At 35.4% G+C, this 19,980-nt stretch overlaps 1 protein-coding gene across 1 annotated transcript; it reads right to left on the reverse strand.

Annotated features, from left to right (window-relative positions):
- Window positions 1-1,077: 1,077 nt before the first annotated feature.
- On the reverse strand, window positions 1,078-19,764 carry LOC144436408 (alpha-aminoadipic semialdehyde synthase, mitochondrial-like). Its single transcript, XM_078125209.1, has 21 exons — window positions 19,528-19,764; window positions 18,886-19,062; window positions 18,006-18,164; window positions 17,149-17,295; window positions 16,323-16,401; window positions 15,150-15,277; window positions 14,118-14,401; window positions 12,788-12,899; window positions 12,066-12,128; window positions 11,239-11,312; window positions 9,730-9,857; window positions 9,074-9,203; window positions 8,307-8,417; window positions 7,416-7,524; window positions 7,022-7,098; window positions 6,165-6,396; window positions 5,569-5,664; window positions 4,491-4,606; window positions 3,833-3,921; window positions 2,839-3,015; window positions 1,078-1,205 (listed from the first exon to the last, which is right to left on the reverse strand). Exons 1-21 carry the CDS (start codon window positions 19,762-19,764, stop codon window positions 1,087-1,089), a joined length of 2,844 nt encoding a protein of 947 aa, XP_077981335.1. The 3' UTR covers window positions 1,078-1,086.
- Window positions 19,765-19,980: the final 216 nt, after the last annotated feature.

Genomic DNA, 19,980 nt, shown 5'->3' on the forward strand with positions numbered 1-19,980 from the left:
TCATATCTACACTACAATAGAAAACTAACAAACATGCTGACTTGATTCAAACTCTGAGAACAATCAGAACACAATAAAAAGTCTTCATATTACTACCATGGAAAACAAGCTATCGATAAACTATGATAGACACACAAAGTAAAACCATTGTTTTCGCCTGTGGTAGATGATAGCAGTGTCTTGGTTATACAGATATAATCACCCTGTAATCATGAGAGTGTAAACACCAAAAGTCTCAAAAAATCCAGACCAGTTTGTACTGACATAAGTTTGAAATGAAGGTGAATGGGCTGTTGCTTGAGAAAACTGACTATCAGAGATGCCACCCTACACAGTATGAGTGTATCTACATCTATATTCATCGATAGTTTATTCAACACATTGCAATACAACCCATAACACCAAAGTGAAGCATTTTCTGTATGTACCACAATCGTTTATGGCATCCATATCAAGTGTAAAAGAATACTCTTTCATTTGCTATTAAATACAACCCACAACACCAAAGTAAAGCATTTTCTGAATGTACCACAATCATTTATACTATCCATATAAAGTGTAAAAGTCATTTGCTGATCGACCACATTAGAAAGGCCACGTGTTTGGCTTGTAAATAAACCAATTGGAACAATATACTTTTACACCTTGATATGAATGTTACGAGTGTAGCACATAGAGAAAGTGCTTTAATTAGGTGTTACTGGTTGTAATAATTTTGCTTTAGCTATGTTAGTTTGCCACTAGTTAATTTGCCACTGTTGTAAGATCTCACCTCAAAACATTATTTCAAAACTCAAAACAAAGTAAACTAAAGAGTAAACTAAAATTCAAATTTAAAAAAATTGTTTAAAGTGAAGAACACATTTGTGACATAGCCCTTACCTGGACATTGAGATAAAGAGCATTGTATCAATAATATACATACATACATATTACACAAAAACACAAAACTATTATATATAATATATTGTCAGTCATTGTAAAGCTTTATAAGCCAAATGTTAATGCTGTTGAAAGAGATGAGATACAGTCAGGTTTCATCTGATGTGAAAAAAATAACAGTATTTTGATTTGCCTTCATGATGTTCAGTTGATATATTCAATACTTTCAGAACTTGTGATGCCCTCATCTATGAGTCTGTGAAGTATAGGTCTGTGGATTTCTTTTGCAAATGGTTTGACCATTCCCTTCTGATCAATCTCACCTGAAATGCAAACATTAACAATAATTAAGATTTGCCATGATAGTTAAATTTAGATTTTAGAATGCTAGCCTAGTGGTTACACACAACCATGACAGAGAGGACCCTGGTGGTGAATGCAAGTCTTTTCACTATCACAACACACAATAGTGTATACACTTCCATGGCAGAGAGGACCCTGGGAGTGAATGCAAGCATTTTCACTATCACAACACACAATAGTGTACACACTACCATGGCAGAGAGAACCCTGGGAGTGAATGCAAGTCTTTTCACTATCACAACACACAATAGTGTATACACTTCCATGACAGAGAGGACCCTGGGAGTGAATGCAAGTCTTTTCACTATCACAACACACAATAGTGTATACACTACCATGGCAGAGAGGACCCTGGGAGTTAATGCACGTCTTTTCACTACCACAACACACAATAGTGTATATACTACCATAGCAGAGAGGACCCTGGGAGTGAATGCAAGCCTTTTTACTATCACAACACACAATAGTGTATACACTACCATGGCAGAGATGGCCCTGGGAGTGAATGCAAGCATTTTCACTATCACAACACACGATAGTGTATAGCTACCATTGCAGAGAGGACCCTGGGAGTGAATGCAAGCATTTTCACTATCACAACACACAATAGTGTATACACTACCATGGCAGAAAGGACCCTGGGAGTGAATGCAAGCCTTTTCACTATCACAACACACAATAGTGTATACACTACCATGGCAGAGATGGCCCTGGGAGTGAATGCAAGCATTTGCACTATCACAACACACAATAGTGTATACACTACCATTGCAGAGAGGACCCTGGGAGTGAATGCAAGCATTTTCACTATCACAACACACAATAGTGTATACACTACCATGGCAGAAAGGACCCTGGGAGTGAATGCAAGCCTTTTCACTATCACAACACACAATAGTGTATACACTACCATGGCAGAGAGGACCCTCAGAGTGAATGCAAGCCTTTTTACTATCACAACACACAATAGTGTATACACTACCATGGCAGAGATGGCCCTGGGAGTGAATGCAAGCATTTTCACTATCACAACACACAATAGTGTATACACTACCATGGCTGAGAGGACCCTGGGAGTGAATGCAAGCATTTTCATTATCACAACACACAATAGTGTATACACTACCATGGCAGAGAGGACCCTCAGAGTGAATGCAAGCATTTTCACTACCACAACACAGTGTAGTATACCACAAAATACAAAACTCAAATAGCTATGCATACACTGTAGTTAAAATCCCCCCCCCCTCCAAGTTAGTTGCTATCATAATGTGAAAAATTATCTGCTGTCATTTTCATATGCCAAAATACAAAGACATTTATCAAATCTGGCCACTTTCAAGATCACACCAGACATATCTGTTCTAACAAGCATTCAATGTGGATTGTGGGTTATAGCAATATTGAACAGAACTATCATGGCTTTTGGAATCTGGTGCAATAGGAATTTTTTTGATTGATTGATTGATTGATTGATTGATTGATTGATTGATTGATTGATTGATTGATTGATTGATTGATTGATTGATTGATTGATTGATTGATTGATTGAAAAATTCAAAAAAGATAGCCACAAGTACAAAATGAACTTACCATCAAGTACCATTCTAGCAGCAATTGCACATGGAAAGCCGACAGTCTTTGCCATAGCAGAGAATCCATCAGGATCACCATATACTACCATATCAATGTGATGAATGAGTTCATTTCCAGTAGGTTGTCTAATACCTACATCATGTCTCAAAATTATCATATCTCTCTCACCAGCATCTAAAAAAAAAACATTTGAAACAATTACTTTTAGATAAGATATTTTATATTAATTTAACTGATACAAGGCTCCATATTGGCTATTGGACTAGTACATGCATGTATAGAAACAGACTCGAATTTGTTCAGAAGCAAACGTATAACGGGAGTATTATTATTTTCAATCTAACAACCAACAATATATTCTCAAAACATACCTTTTTACTGTATGATTGTTTTATTCACTTTCACTGATGAATTGTGTTTTAATGGTGTCTTAGTGCTGTAAGGCGCTTTGAGATGTTTTTACATGGAAAGCGTTTGTCTTTTTAAGAAATAAATATTATTATATTATTATTATTATTATTATTATTATTATTATTATTATTATTATTATTATTATTATATTCACTGAAAATCGTCAAAATGCCAATAATTAGACATTGTACATGTTGATTAGTGGTCGACTTTATCCAGAAGTAGTATAGTAACATGTTGACATCGTTATTGAACTGGGTCACTGATTTTTGGGGTGTGGACCCACAAATTAATTTGATTGGATTTATTGTACCATATTTTTGTACAACTACACGGCTATGTTTACCCATATATTGGTGATTCAATACTGTTCAGGGTGTACAATTTTATGAGTCTTCTCATTGTATCTAACAGAACAGTTTAAAAAAAAAAAAAAAAAAAAAAAACGTTTCAGTTGCAGCTAGTGCAGAAATGTTACCTATTTGGGTTTCTAAAATAAATTGCAATCAGTTTCTCTTGTCATTGGATTATGTTTATGTGTATTCTGGAAAGGTTAAAAGTTGATGGTGTTGTATCTTACCATAGGAAAGTTGCCGGTCCAAGTAGTAGGAAATGGTGTCCAAAGGTGTGTTTCTCTTGAGTACCGGTTCACTTGACAGTAGACCCAGCCTAGTTAAGGATGAAATCACATATTTGTCATAGCATATCTTAGCTCACAAATATGTACACTGGTGTGTCTGTCTGTGTGTGTGTGGGGGGGGGGGGGGTTTATGATGTGTGTAGCTTTTTTTACATAAATCGATTTGCAATGCATCAACTACTTCCTCAGTTTGGATTACACCACATAATGTTAATACAGGACATGACATGACAAAATGAGACAGAACACTATAAAATCAATATGCTAATAGTATCTCTCCAATATGTACCTTACTGTAGGTTGTAATTCTTGTGTGGATGTGTATGTGAGTGTGTGAATGCAAACATTTTCTCTCTTTCTTTCTCTTTCTTTATCGTTTCCTCTCTCTCTCTCTCTCTCCCTCCCTCCCTCCCTCCCTCCCTCCCTCTTTGAAAGTATATAAATGTATAACACATACTAATACATGCATATTCATATATAAATACTTTTTCACAGAAGTATTGAATTTTTTTCATGCAAATGGTTGACGAATAAATACTATATATCACTTAAAGGGGTGCTAATTTAGAAAGGGTCAATTTCAAACATTAATTCATACCTGATAATGCCATCTAATCTGTTTTGATCACATCCAACTCTTTCATAGATAGCATCTTTGAGAATGTCAGTAGATGTGTCGCTATGTATCCCCAGAAGGACACACACTAATTCTTTCTGTAGAGACAACAAGATGACGTTTACCTCTGAACATCTATTCATACATTACCTGGATGGCATGAAATATCAAGATGTACCTTGCACTTGACTTTTACAGTCACTGGTTTTCACAAATTACTCACAAGTATTTCACATACTCTTCTGGATCCTAACAAATAGTGCACATTTTTATAGCATTTTCCCTGTGCTTAAAGCATTGCACAATGTTTTATGAAACAAAGCACAAACCTTTAACAACACAATTGAACGGCCATGTATACTTCATCTCCCTGGCAACCATCCAAGTGAAACTTTTATTAACAATTGAATAGACAAATGTCCAGTACTGTCAAACTGCTATTTTTTTTACCAATAACTATTAAAATTACCAATAAGTATTAAAATTACCAAAGTTGACCAAATGTTAAAAATTAGAGCTGAAACATGTTTTGTACATATGATACACTCGTACCATTTGTATATATAATTTTGACTTTCCTGACATGACACTAATTTATAGTTATCCTCAATCAACAACAACAACAACAACAACAACAACAACAACAACAACACAACAACACATCATATATTTACCACAGAGTCTATTCACAATAGGCTGCTGATGACATCCGAGTGTTTGAGATGAAAGCTATAGTCGTTTCAAAGTAGATTCCAAAAAAAATGGTAACTTTATCTCTACTACTAATTACATGTGTATCTAATGAAGTCCAGTATCAATTTTTATTCTACTAAAATAGCATATATTACAGTTACAGCAATTTTGTTGGAAGTCTTCAGAAATTCTTGTTCCCAACTTGTTGTATTCATGACCAACATAACTATCAAGTGTTGTGCTTAGTTTCTACCAATCTGTGTGTAACCATGGACCTATCCTACATTAGGTAGACCTAAACATCTGCAAAGTCCAAATGACTTGAAGCAAAGTGTAAACACATGATAACTATGATTCTTATACTTACCCATGTAATAGGACTAGATGTAGGTTGGAGAGCACTGTGATCATTGACATCTATCATACCAATTAACTGGAGGCCTTTAGCAATGGTAGAGTAACCCTACAATTAACATATACACATAAACCTCATTAAAACAAAAGCACTGATCCCTTGCCCATGTGAGGGTGCTAACACACCGCAATATGATACCTGTAAGATATGCTGTGTTCTGGCAATGTCCATAGGCCTACCCTCTCTCAGGCCTGATGAGGGTATAACAGCACAACATACCTTACAGTGTCATAATCTGGTGGAAGCACATTTGCCTTTCTTTTTGTATGCCCCTTCCTCTAATAGAAGTTGTCCAAATGCTGCAGATATAGTTACTGTTACTGCAACCCTGGCAATGCTAGAGAGAAAGCCACAAAGATTTGGGATTTGATTTTTTTAATATTTTGAGTCCAAATAGAACATTTTTATTGGTAACAAGTAATCCAGAGTCCGTGACCATTCATTCTTGCTTGATTATCATCTTGGCAACTGACATATCTATGTATGCAAAGTATATGAGCATTTGTCTATTTTGTTACCTACAGCTACAGAGGATAAAAACTACATACTCTGTACCGAAGTGTTCCACGTAGAATTGTGTTGGCAGTGTGGATACCATACTCCTCCTTGTATATAGTGGAGTCTCTGTTTGGGAATCCTTCCAGATTGAAACCAGGAAGAAAGTTCATATGTTCTACATTGTCTAGGAGTGCACCCCCTGCTGGTATATGAATAACCTGTCCATCTTTCAAGTACTTGGCTTCACCCATTGTGTTTAAAAGTATGCCTCGAGGACTCCAACTATGGGAGAAAATTTAAGAAAATTTAAGGCAAGCAATCGCAATCAGTTACCTTTATCAAGTGTAAAACACTGCACTCATGCATAACTGGCGATGTCGATAATTGACTATTTTTTCAATTTATAATACACACAGAGAGACATACATATTGCCTGCATCATGCAAACCTGCAATACATACATTCACATGCACTAAGTACAGACACACACAAGTAAATAGAAATCCAGATGCGTGCACACACACACACACATACACACACACACACACACACACACACACACACACACACACACACACACACACATACACATACATACATACATACACATGCACGTGTATGCATACACACATACACAATACATGCATGCACACAGACAGACACACATTCAGACAGACAGCTTCACACAGCCACAGATGACACAAACACAGACATAGATAGACAATAACAGATACACACAGACACACACAGACACACACAGACACAGACAGACACACACAGGCAGACATAGACACACACAGACACATGCACACAGACAGACAGACACAGACATGCATGCACACACACACACAAACAAACACAAACACACACACACACACACACACAGAGGCAGGTTTATACAACTCACCTAAATTTGTATCTCAGAGGATTATCAGAATACTCGGGTGCTGGCAATCCACCACAATAAGATATAAAGGATGTGACCTGTAAAGTAAATGAACTGAGAAAAATCACCACACATACATACATACATACATACATACATACATACATACATACATACATACATGTATCATTCTAAAATAGTAAGATGCTAGTTGGATCTACAACACATACCATATATAGAATTCCTGACTCTGTGTACTTTGCTTAGCATGCTTACATACACTGATTTTCAATACGTTGGGAGTTATTTCACTAATGTTGCACCCTGTACGTCTGATGTTGGGTTCACTGCCAAGTGCAAGACTGCCTCAGCATGTTGGCATGGAAATCAACTATCTATCAAAGGATAAACTTACAGTTTCGTCATGAGTAGCGGCTTCATCAAAACATTTCATGGCCAACATATGATCAATGCCTGGATTCAGACCAACTTCATTCACTACAGTAATCCCAGCATCCAAAGCACTATGAACATAAAATATAGTCAAAGGTCAATGAAAGGTCAACTAAGGTCACACATCAGATTGTCATATCTAGAACAGGCAAAGATAGGGTCAAAGTTCAATGAAAGGTCAATTGAGGTCACAAAGACTAGGTAGATATGGTGTATGATATTAAATGACGAAATATACCAATATGTTTTGAAAATGATGAATGTTTGTGTTATGCAACATTTTTTAAATATCTTTGTTATCCAAGAATTACCTGTGATATGCAGATCTTAAACTACGTGTTCTCATTTTATGACAAATGACAATCATATCACCTATACTTTCCCTAGTCATACAAAGAAAACACTGAGGAACAATATCTAACAAATGGTACGTTTGCCCAGTAAAATCTGTTCTTCTTCCTCTTCTTTCATATATTACTCAACGTCTCATATCAGACTAGGATGTGGTGTGTTCAAAAATGTTGTATTAGTCCTTGATGTATCTGTCTCTTGTACTCTGTTCAAAGTTGTAACTGCTTGTTTGAATTGTTCTAGTTCTATTTTTTTCCTTGTCTCTGGTTATGTTGATTATTTCTTGTGGTATTTTTGTTCCAGTCTCCAACTGTCCTTGGCACAAGTGAATATTTGTGACAGTCTATATGTGCCTGATGTTGAATGAAACTTTTTGAGTGTGTGTGTCGAGTTTGCCTTTAGTTGATCTTGGTGACTGGCTGTTTTGTATTGGTAGGACCAAGTGACACCCCCCCCCCCCAACCCCCAATGGATTCGTGTAAAATACTGAGTCAAGTCTCACCTCTGATGAAGTTCTGCCATGGCTGGTGTCAGATAACTTGCTGTTGTCAGGTTAGTCTTTTCTTGGATGCACATCTTTAGCACAACTGGATGTAGAGAATATGGCAGCAGACTGTAAACACAAAACATAAATTGTTAATTTAGTTACAACGATTTTAATGAATTCTGTAGGACTATCAAACAACAATAATATAACATATATTTACTTTAGATTTCTGTGTGCAGTTGAAAAAATGAAGAGTTTCAAATCTGGGATGACTACCAGCGATATTCTTGAGGTTTGAGTATAAATGCTTTCAAAATTTTATAACTATGTTGGTATAAAATGACAAGCTAGATAATTATCTTATGTATCCCAAATTAATGAAAATTACAAGGACAAAGCATAGAAATGACTCCAATTTGTTGATGAAGTCCTTATTGGAAGGATGAAAGCTTCAGGCACATATGGCTTTTCTAAACTATTTGTGTTGGAAATTGAAAAGTTTATACTACGTAGTAATACATGAATAAAGACAACAGAAGAACTGAATTGAAGAAAATTCTGAATTGCAGACTTGAATAGCTGAATCATCATCGTAAAACCATCTGCCTCTTTACGTATGGCGGCACTTAACAGATGCCTGTCTGCAGAAAAATGTTACTCAGGCTTGTGAAAACGAACTGATTACAAATTGAAGAAAATATTGCGATGGAGTAAGTTAGTAGATTAAACAGACTTTTTGTCTCATTGAATGTTGATGGATTATATAAATTATATTTTTTTACCTGATGACTAAGTCATGATCTTTAACTAACTTCTGTAGAAATCCTACATGTTTCTGTACATCTACATCATGAGCCACAACATTGGGATACTTCTCTGCTAGCTTCTCAGCTTCAGAACGTATTGCTGAACCTGTATACAGAGAGTGAATGAAGATTTAGTACTAGGTGAGTCACTCTGTGACAGAATGTAGATTTAGTTAGTGCTAGGTGAGTCACTGTGACAGAATGTAGATTTAGTGCTAGGCGAGTCACTCTGTGACAGAATGTAGATTTAGCGCTAGGTGAGTCACTCTGTGACAGAATGTAGATTTAGTGCTAGGTGAGTCACTGTGACAGAATGTAGATTTAGTGCTAGGTGAGTCACTCTGACAGAATGTAGATTTAGTGCTAGGTGAGTCACTCTGTGACAGAATGTAGATTTAAGAGAAGTCACTCAAATAACACAATCTACAAATAGCTTTATAAAATGCCCGATATTTCATCTCATCTCATCTCCCTCCATCCCTCCCTCCCTCACCCCCCCCTCCCTCTCTTTTTTTTGCCACAATCTATATACCAGTCTCAATACACCATACACTATCCTTGACAGCTGAACACTCCTGTCAATCCCCAAGACTACTTAAGATAAAATTGATGATTTCATGCATAATTCTCACCAATAGTGACTGCTACATTTCTGTCTCTAGATAGATATTCTATAAGAGGTGATGATACATAACCAGCTCCTAATACCAGAACTTTCTTCCATGCTGAGATCGATGGCACTTGGATTGCCCGGCGCCCTCTGTTGACAATGGACACACACAAAATATGTTAAATAAATGTATTACAAGTGTATTAAGCTTTTTTTAAGCTGACGAGAATTTGAAGTGATAGAAGCTGAGTTTACAAGCTTTTACTTTTTTTTTTACTCCAAAGGGGTTTACAAAAATACTCCTGATCTTGAATAATGTTATTGCATTACCTTTGATGACATTACAAATTGTCTTCTGGTATTCATAGTATTAGGCCTAATAAAAAAATTCTGTGGTTCCGGTTACACTCAATTTTAGAATAGGTGGGATAGGTAGATTTTTTATTTGATTTTATTATATATATTTTTTCTGTGTGAGTGTCTAGGTCAGGTTTTCCATTGTTTTCCAAATGTCTCTGTGTTTAATATTTATTTCTTCCTATCAGATGTAAAGCCATTACAGATTGGAAGAACAGTTTTATTTTGTCTTTTTTTAAGTTGATGTCAGTTTCCGCATCCACTATTTCTCGTGAGATTTCACAATTATTGCAATTTTATTAATTTTTTCTTGTATATGTTTTAAAAAAGTTTAGGGACAATAGTGAAAAGCTAGGTGGGGGTTGGGTAACTGGAACCAAACTTATATTTTTTTTAGACCTTTGTGGATGGCTTAACAGGGCTTTCCTTCATATTTTCCTATATAATATACCAATTTTGTTCACTGACTCATTTATATGCCATGCCTAAATACCAGGTATAACATCTGCTAGTAACAAACAATTGTTTACAATGTGTCAGTCAGTAGAATACTACAATAAACCCTTTATAATAGGAAGAAGTACAAAAAAAGTACAAAAATGCCTTATGTTCCTTTAATCAGAAACATACAAACTTGGGTTATGTCCCTTTAAAGTGGTCATATGGATGAGGATTGGGTATTTATTGTGGATTTTTAATTCCTAAAACAATTTTATCATGGCGGCCAACCCGAAAAATCAAAGTGAAACAACACATGCCATGACCTTGTTTATAACCCAATAAATTGCAAAGGACTGATAAATGTTTAAAATGTTTGTTATTGTGAGTACAATAAGAAACTTGTTTACACATTTTTGGGCTTTTTGCAGTGTATTGAGTTACAAACACAGACAAACCATATGTTGTTTCATATTGATTTTCCAAGTTAGTAGGACACTATTATAAAATTGTTTTATAAAATAAAAATCCAAAATAAATACCCAATCCTAATCCATATGACCACTTTAATCAGATCTTCATAAAAGCAGCACAAATGGTTGTATTTATTTAAAAATATTTAGCAATTCCATCTTGTTATTTTGAGATGTATAGCATATGTCATATTAATTGGTTGAAATAATTTTCAAATTTGTTTTTTTAATATAAAAAAAAATTCACCAGACGTTATACTCACATTTCACGTTTCCTTCTCAGGTCTTCGATATACTTGTATTTTGGAGTAAGTTCACCATTGGAACATATGATAGCCTATGGAAATGATAGAATGTGACTATACTAATAGAGGTGACAGAGTTTTTTGTTATTTTGTTCAGGGTGATTAGCAGGTAAAATCTACCTGAGATTTCCCACCAAGATAATGGTACATGGAATAGAAAGCTTCACAAACTTTACCAGAATTTCCAAACTGCAGTAAAAACACTGGGTGATATTAGATAGGTATTTGGTAATTATTAGTGACTTTAATTATACTATTTAGACTTGAATTTATGTTGTAAATAGTCAAGATGAAGGGAATTTTGGACTGTGGTGAGTTTTCAGAATTTCAGACATTATCTAAAGTTAAAACCAACAGTATATCACAAACATTGCAGTATAGAGTTTTGTTCCAGTTGTGTTACTATTTTTTTTGTACAGCCATCCTACCAATTGTCAACAAACAGTTATTTTCTCATCCCAACATATAGAACTAATGGTGAGATTAGCGTTCATCACTATATAAAGTTGAAATCCGTGTCATTTCAATGCGATTTTATTTCTTCAAATTTCACTAAATCTAGAAAATATAGAAGCGATACACAATTAAAAGAATCTATAATATGAAATGAAAGTCCCCTACATTTAAAACGTTTCTCTTATCTTGGGTGTTTCTAAGCAGTGCAAAAACTACAACAAAGAATTCTATAATTTGTTTAAAAACATGTATCAAAATTTGTTTTGTCTATCTATAGAAAGCAATAAAACCATGGATTTTTGTGGTATTTTAGACTTATATATACTCACATCTCTGACACCTGGTGACAACTGAGATTCTCTTTCCAAAGGAAGATTTGCATCCATTGTTGCCTGAGGAAATTAACAGAGGTAAAATGTTAGAGATTACGGTCTGTACTCCAATGAGAGAAATTGCATAAAACAACTCCTTGTACATCTATGGGATAATTTCATACTCATTTTTATTTGAAGATAATAATATAGACTCCTGAATATTTATATTTAGCTACTACATATACATGTCTGATGAGTTCCTTGAGATGATGCATGTACATGATAAGAGACGTAAACTGAACACTGAATAAGGAACAAGTTTCAACTCAATGTTTCTTGGTCTCCACGCATAATATGTGATGTAAAATCATGAAATAATACTAAAAAAATAATGAAATTACTTTCCAGAACCTAAAGTTTATGAAAATGGCAGAAAACCATGATCAAATATTAGAATAACCATGTACAAATCAATCCGTATTCACTAATTATGTTGCCAATTCTTATTCTTCAAATAATCAATGTTAGTACAAATAGTTCAAAAGGAAATTATATAACCAAAAAAATTGTGTAATAATTTACAAAGTAAACATCAACAACCCTATCTACATACAAAACTTTTCAGTTCTTCAAATCTCACTTTAAAATTCTCTTATCATGTTTTTGCCAACTTGCTAATTCTACACTCACATTTACTGACTTTGTGACTGACAGCATTTTGTTAATACTTTACTCACCATTTCTTCTATATAGGTTCGCAGTAAATTCCCAAAGAAGTCCGTAGCCTCTCTTGGTAGCTGTGCTGGCATATTGCCAATGGAACACACCAAGACCCCTTCACCTGAAAAACTACAACACAAACACAGCAAAAAAAAAAGCAAAATAGTCAAGTGTTTACACAAGGATTTGGAAAACACGATAACAGAGGGTAGAAATTTCTACTCATAGTCAAAATATTACTTGGAAGTGAATCAATATGTTTTGGTGGCAACCCAGTAAAATACCTAAGGAACAGGAAGACTTTACACACTTATTGTCCCTCAAACACACTGATAGGAAACCAGTAAAATACCTCCGAGGAACTCAGAACTACCCATGACACTAATGATCTTTGAGATTCACACATTGAGATTCACTTTCAAAAGATCACAATTAATAGCAGACGGTAAGCAAAGTGTATGTTTAGATATTCGTGTACAAAATGTGCCCAAAAAATGAATGTATAATTTATGTAATGTACTGGTGAGACTCAGATAGCAAAGCACCTTCAAAGTAAAGTTGTAATCCTTACATATGGGGGGGGGGGGGGGGGGGGGCTGGATACTTGAATTTAGCCATAGTTTTATAACGGTTCTTATTGCACGACCAAGAAAAAATGGTATGACATAACAAACAGACAGTTTGACAAAGCCTGTCGACCAGGTCAGGCGAAATGTTACTCGCAGGTAATAAGGAACTTGCAATTCAGACTGAGCATGCTCAGATGCAAAGGACTATGGGATTATCTGTGGTTATCGTAATACCTAATCTGCAGCTACCAATAAAAAACCTCCCACAATAGTCAGGGTAAACTATGAATTGACCATTCGTGGTTGCAAACAATGTAAAAGTATTGTTTACAGTAACAATTTATTAGTATTTATTATCATATTTCCCATAGTGCAACATTGAACATGGCGGGTTTGCAAGTTCCCTATTAGAATGTTTTGGTCGTGCAATAAAAACCGTTATAATACTATTTTATTTATTATCAAGTAAGAAATTACTGTACAAAAGTGAGGATTTTAGTAGCAAAACTGTAAGACGATAACAATGAAGAAAACAAAGTTGTGTCATACTATATAGCTGCTATATCTCATCTTTGTGCAAGGTTCAGTGATATTCCTTGGTGCAAGCAAGAGAGAAATGACTGGATATTTTGAATTGCAGTTTCAAATTCCCCCTCTAGGTGAAAATAAATCACCTTTGAAATGTTCATAGACATCACTATTGTTATATAACTAGAATGCCTATGGATAGCTTGATTACCAGCTACCCCCCTCTAGGCACAAATGGAATCACTCTCACCTTTCTGTCTTGAAATGTTCATGGACATCACTAGTATTGTACAAACAGAATGGTGCTTCAATACTTGTAGAGTAGTCAATGAATTCTACAGAGCCTTCAGAATCGGCTGAGATATCACATATAGCTAGAAGACGATGAGGTAAACCTGGACAGCCTTCACTTGTCTCTGTCTTTGGACTAGTGTGACGATCTAAAAGTGCTGCGGTGTCTTCATTTATGAGTAGTCTTGGATGGGTGGGTGCCCAGTAAATACCATTTACTATGACTGATGCCCAGGGTGCATACTGAAAAACAATGAGCAATAATATTAATACATTTTGTGTAATATTGCATACCTGTATGTCAACTTTCCTTAAATGAGATGATGGTAAAGACTTACAATGCTAGAACCTAGATGTTGTAACCTCCCAACGGAACAAAACTATGTGCTGCCTCTAAGTGTATATAATTGAATCCTTCACACAACAAACCCTGTCCTACCAGGTCCCCATTTTACACAGCTGGGTTGACCCAGTGGTTCAAATATTACATTAGCACTGTATTTTTTTCAAATGGTATAACCTAGAATTTATTTCAATTCAGCCATTTACATATTATTTCAATTGCTGCCACTTCAATCATAAACGGAGAAAGAGGTCTGTCATTCCTGGCATAACTCAAACACTTCTGCTTTTAGAGTGGCCATATAAAACAATTTTATCATGGCTTCCTACTTAAAGAATCGATGTGAAACAACATATGTCAAGTCCTTGTTCGTAACTCAATAAATTGCAAAAGACGTTACAATAACAAACTTTTTACACTATTTTTTAGCTTTTTGCAATTTATTGAGTTACAAACACAGACTTGGTCGATGTTGTTTCATTTTGATATACTGATTTCACGTAGGAAGCCATTATAAAATTAAACATCCAAAATAAATACCCAATTCTCATCCATATGGCCACTTAAATACTGGGTCTCATAAATGACTATCAAACACATATTCTGGTTGGTCAAAACCAATTCATGGACACTATTTTATCAACTCACTCTGGAACTGAAATTTGATGCATAAATCTCCGGATGTTCTGCAAACTCTGAGTAACAAAATCCTCCTCCGTTCTTCCTGTACAGATGATCCTCCTTATTAATCACGGTGGCATACATTGTTTTATGATCTAGAACAAAGGAAAGAATAGCTGATTTACAAATAAATACAGTTTTAATCACCTTTACTCCTAAGTACTTATTACCATCAAATAAATCAAGTCATGAATATTTATATATTCTGCTGCAACTAGCAAAATAACGCCAGTGCGTTTGCTTGAATAAAGTGAGCTTCATGCAAAGAGAATTAGGTAAAGGCAAACAAGATAACTGATACAAAGACGACAGTCGATGCCTCTGATAGAGGTTGATGCAGATTTCATCAGTTTTATGTTATGCATGTTATGTGTTTGTCTGTCAAAATAATTACAGGGACATAGTCCGAATCCTTGTTTTATTAAATCTAAATCACCCTCTGCAAAAGATAGACATATGCAACAATTACATTACAATGTATATGAATCACCCTATTCAAGATACAGACAGACACAGGCAACTATTGTATCCATTATTCCTGAACAGCTTACTTTCTTTGGTGTATTGAATCCAGGTTTAATTGAGTGGGGTTTATACTTTGAAAGTTACCAACACTAATTGCATTGCATGTCTTTGCGCATAAACCCTGCCTCGAGCATTCCTGATTGTCAATAAAACAAGGAAATACACCGGTGTTACTTCATGAATTGTATGCATGTCTTGCTGACTCCCATAATGCAATGTGTGCATGGCACGACCTCCACTGAATAATGAATTTGAAACAAGTGTCAACTCTGTGTTTCTCTTCAAATGCACAAAAAATATAAGTGATGGAAAATCAAGAACCCAATGTTTATAGAAACGACTTTATTTCCCAAAGTAAGATTTGTCCTACATTAATTCTAGTATTGCATACCTTTACCTAGTTATGAGATGCAAGATTAGTATGAAAATTGTTTATGTAACTATATGAACACTACTGTCTGTTACATGTTCTACTTTATACAAGGATGAACTACAACATAAATATATTTTACACCTCACAGCTTGTTCAAATAACTACATCTTCATTTGACATAATTATGAATTTATCATCACCGTCTTGTAAATTTGGTATGTACAGTTACTGACAATTCCTACCTCCATATTTAGCCACATATTCCAAATCTGCTGGTCGTACAAATTTGTGTGGAAGTTCTTTGAATATCTCCTGAGCACCCTGTATATTCCCAGATGAGAGAGAAATAAAGATCATTGAATTCAACAAAATCTAACAGAGAAATATCACAGATTATTTTTATCCCCAAATTATCAATCCAATATTCATCAGTAATGTCGAAAGCACCTCAGAAATAAACTCTTTAAAACATTGCTGTTCATTTGTTCAAGTAAACTCCAACCCATTCTCAGGTAAAATCAATAAAAAACGTCTGGGACCATCATACAAATTTTTAGAATAAACTTTAAAATGATATCAAAATTTATTCATTTTACAATCCAATATGGCTGCCAAATACTGTCACAGTGTTTATTCCATGGGAAAATAAAAGATTAATTATTGCCTTGAAAACAAGATAGTGAAACCCCAAATTTCATTTATTATTTCAAAAGGACCACAAACAGGTTTTTTATATGAATGATTTGGTAAAGTTTAGAAAGAACTCAAGAATTTTGATTTTCAGCGAAATTTGTCCCATGGTGCATTTTACCTTACCTCCAGATAAAAACATGTAGAAGTTAACATCTTTTTAATATGAATAGTTTAACATATAGATGAAGCCAGTGTTATGATAAGCCAAAAAAATTGATGCCCCTTATGCTTTCTAACCAACTGACCACTGATCATGACCTATCAAGTTTAAGGTGTTCTAATGAGAAAGAGATATATATACATACGGTCAACTTTACCTGAGAGCTAGCACGAGTGAAGTCAAAGGTCAAAGGAGGACAAGAACAAAACTCTTACCTGGGAGACATTACCAGCACCAGTGAAGACAAAGGTCAAAGGTCCTATAGATTTTGGCATCAGTCCAAGTGCTATTTCATCGCCTGCATCTCTGACAGCTCGTTTGGCCATACCACTATTGCGATAGTTGTGAGCTGAACCTATATGCTGTATATAAAATACATTACGGTTTAATACATTACGGTATACATTGCGGTATAAAATCAAAGTACATGTATATGAAATAAACTTACGGCACTCCCAAGACACTCTTTAATTTCTAAACATAAGGATATTGCACATTTTTCTGACTAATCATTATTTAGTGGGGAGAATTGTGTTGCTCATTTTGAAGAGTAGAAATTTCCCTGACATTTTTTTTGTCATCGGATCACTTATAATTTATGTCTTAAAAACAGACTAGAGTTCAGTCAATTGAATGTTTGAATAGGCAGACCTTTGGTGATTAACTTTTAAACACACGGTAAAAATTACATCCAAAAAACATATCAACTCAGCTTTCCTTATAGTGACATGATCCCTTAGGTCGCAAGTATTGTCCTTGTAGTGACAAGGCCCCTTAGGTCGCAAGTATTGTCCCTGTGGTGACAAGGCCCCTTAGGTCGCAAATATTGTCCTTGTAGTGACAAGCCCCCTTAGGTCACAAGTATTTCCTTATAGTGACAAGCCCCATTAGGTCGCAAGTATTGTCCTTGTAGTGACAAGGCCCCTCGGGTCCAAAGTATTGTCCTTTTAGTGACAAGGCCCCTTAGGTCCCAAGTGTTGTCCTTGTAGTGACAAGGCCCCTTAGATCACAAGTATTGTCCTTGGCTGAATGAAGACAAATATTGCCGAATAGCACCTAATCATATATTTACCATAAATGGAGTATGGTGACCTAATCCCAGCAATCTTAATCCTATTCCGTGGAGTATATTGATCATTCCAGCAATGCCGGCAAATTTACCAAAAGCTACTACTAATAAACGTTTACCAGTACTGTCTACCATCTTTTCATAATCCACTAAACGGATATTCTGAAAAAAAAGAAAAAAAGAAAACATGTCCTCTTGTGACTTTCCCATGTCTGGTTTATATTTGTGTCTGGAATTCTGTCCTCATGGTCAATCAATTTGTGCACCCCTGCATGAATTTGAAACTTAATATTGTATCACTTAAGTGCTATCAAACAGTGAGAGTTGTTAATGCTGCAACATCCCATGGGAAGAGGCAACTCCCATAGACAATTATACGGTGGGGGAAGGGGGTGCACTGGACAGGGGTATTTTTGTGATTTATAAGAAGTATTGCGAAAAGATACTTTTTTTATAATTCTCAGAAGAGCCTCTCATATCATTTCACCTAATTCCAAACTAATCAAGGTGGTATTGCCAACAAGGTACGTGTACAGACATGAATACACAGTAGTTAGTGCCTGTAATTTATAGTGCATATTATGTGAAATTTATCACGTACTTTTTCCAGTGTTATCACATTCTTAGAAACTATTTCATTTCATGTCAAAAACGTCATTCTCCATAAATTTCCTGGGATAATACTATAGCCATTTCCAGAACTTTCAAGAAATGCCTTGAAATTAAAGAAATCTCATAAACTTCCAAGGAATGTAAGTGCATTGTATGATGGGGTCTTCATCAATATTCTACACTCACAGAAAAGGCATATAAACAAAACAAAACATCCAAAAAACTAGACAATTTATTATAGCAAACTCACTATGAAACACTATCATCTTACCTTCTCTAGCATAGCATCTAACAACGCCATGTTTTCTTTCTGAGCTTTGATTGTATGAGAAAAGAAGGCATACGATTTATTTGGGATAAGTTTTTCAATCGGTACTTGTTTGACACCAATGATTAAAGAAGCTTCCGTGATGTCTTCCTGAACTACCGCTCCTGCATTCTCGTATTCCTGGAAAGGGAAAGAATGATGTCAAGTAAGATAGGCAAATAAAAATCTTCCTTTTCCACTTAATGTATGTGTCTAACAGTGTGTCCTGTATGCCAATTCTCGGTACTTGCAAATGGTGTTTTACATCACATTAGGGTGTTGAATTTTGGGTGTGGACCCAAATATCAGTTTTTATTGTATCATATTTAACAGAACAGCTGCACGAATACATTAACCCACAGATAATTTAATACTGTTCAGGATGAATAATATTATATTATAAGTATTAAAGTCATGATAGCTAACAAAACAGTTTTTAAAAAAAACATGCCAGTCTCAACTAGTGTAACATTAAAGTCACTAGTCAAAAACTGATAATAGCCACAAACATTTACTACAAGTAAATTGTTATCCAAATGGAAAACAAGCTCTACATTGCTTGTAATGTATTTCCTTCAAGATCCTGTGGGGTTTTTTTTAATATACCTGCATAGGATAAGCTCGTCTGTTGGAAGGCTGCACCAATACTTTGATACCTTGGTTTGTTATTTCCTGGACATGTTTTGGTCCGATTGCTGCTCTTCTCTCCCACGGCGCCCCATCTTCACGTCGTAGAGCAATGACCAGGGGTCTTTGTGGTTTTCGAGAAAATGATCGGATAGCATGGATTTGGGTGGCAGTTAATACTGTCCTGTATAACTGTTTTGTATGGTTCTTCCACATTGTTGTGCACTACTGTCTCACACCTTCCAAAGATTCAAATTTGTTTTGTTTTAGAAGAAATAAGTCAAAAGTTTGGGAAGAACTACAATATCTACAGTGTCATACCAACATTATCCAACAGGTACAAGATCTGGAGAGAGAGAGAGAGAGAGAGAGAGAGAGAGAGAGAGAGAGAGAGAGAGAGAGAGAGAGAGAGAGAGAGAGAGAGAGAGAGAG

The sequence above is a fragment of the Glandiceps talaboti genome, chromosome 1 (genome assembly GCF_964340395.1).
Source record: "Glandiceps talaboti chromosome 1, keGlaTala1.1, whole genome shotgun sequence".
Lineage (NCBI taxonomy): Eukaryota > Metazoa > Hemichordata > Enteropneusta > Spengelidae > Glandiceps > Glandiceps talaboti.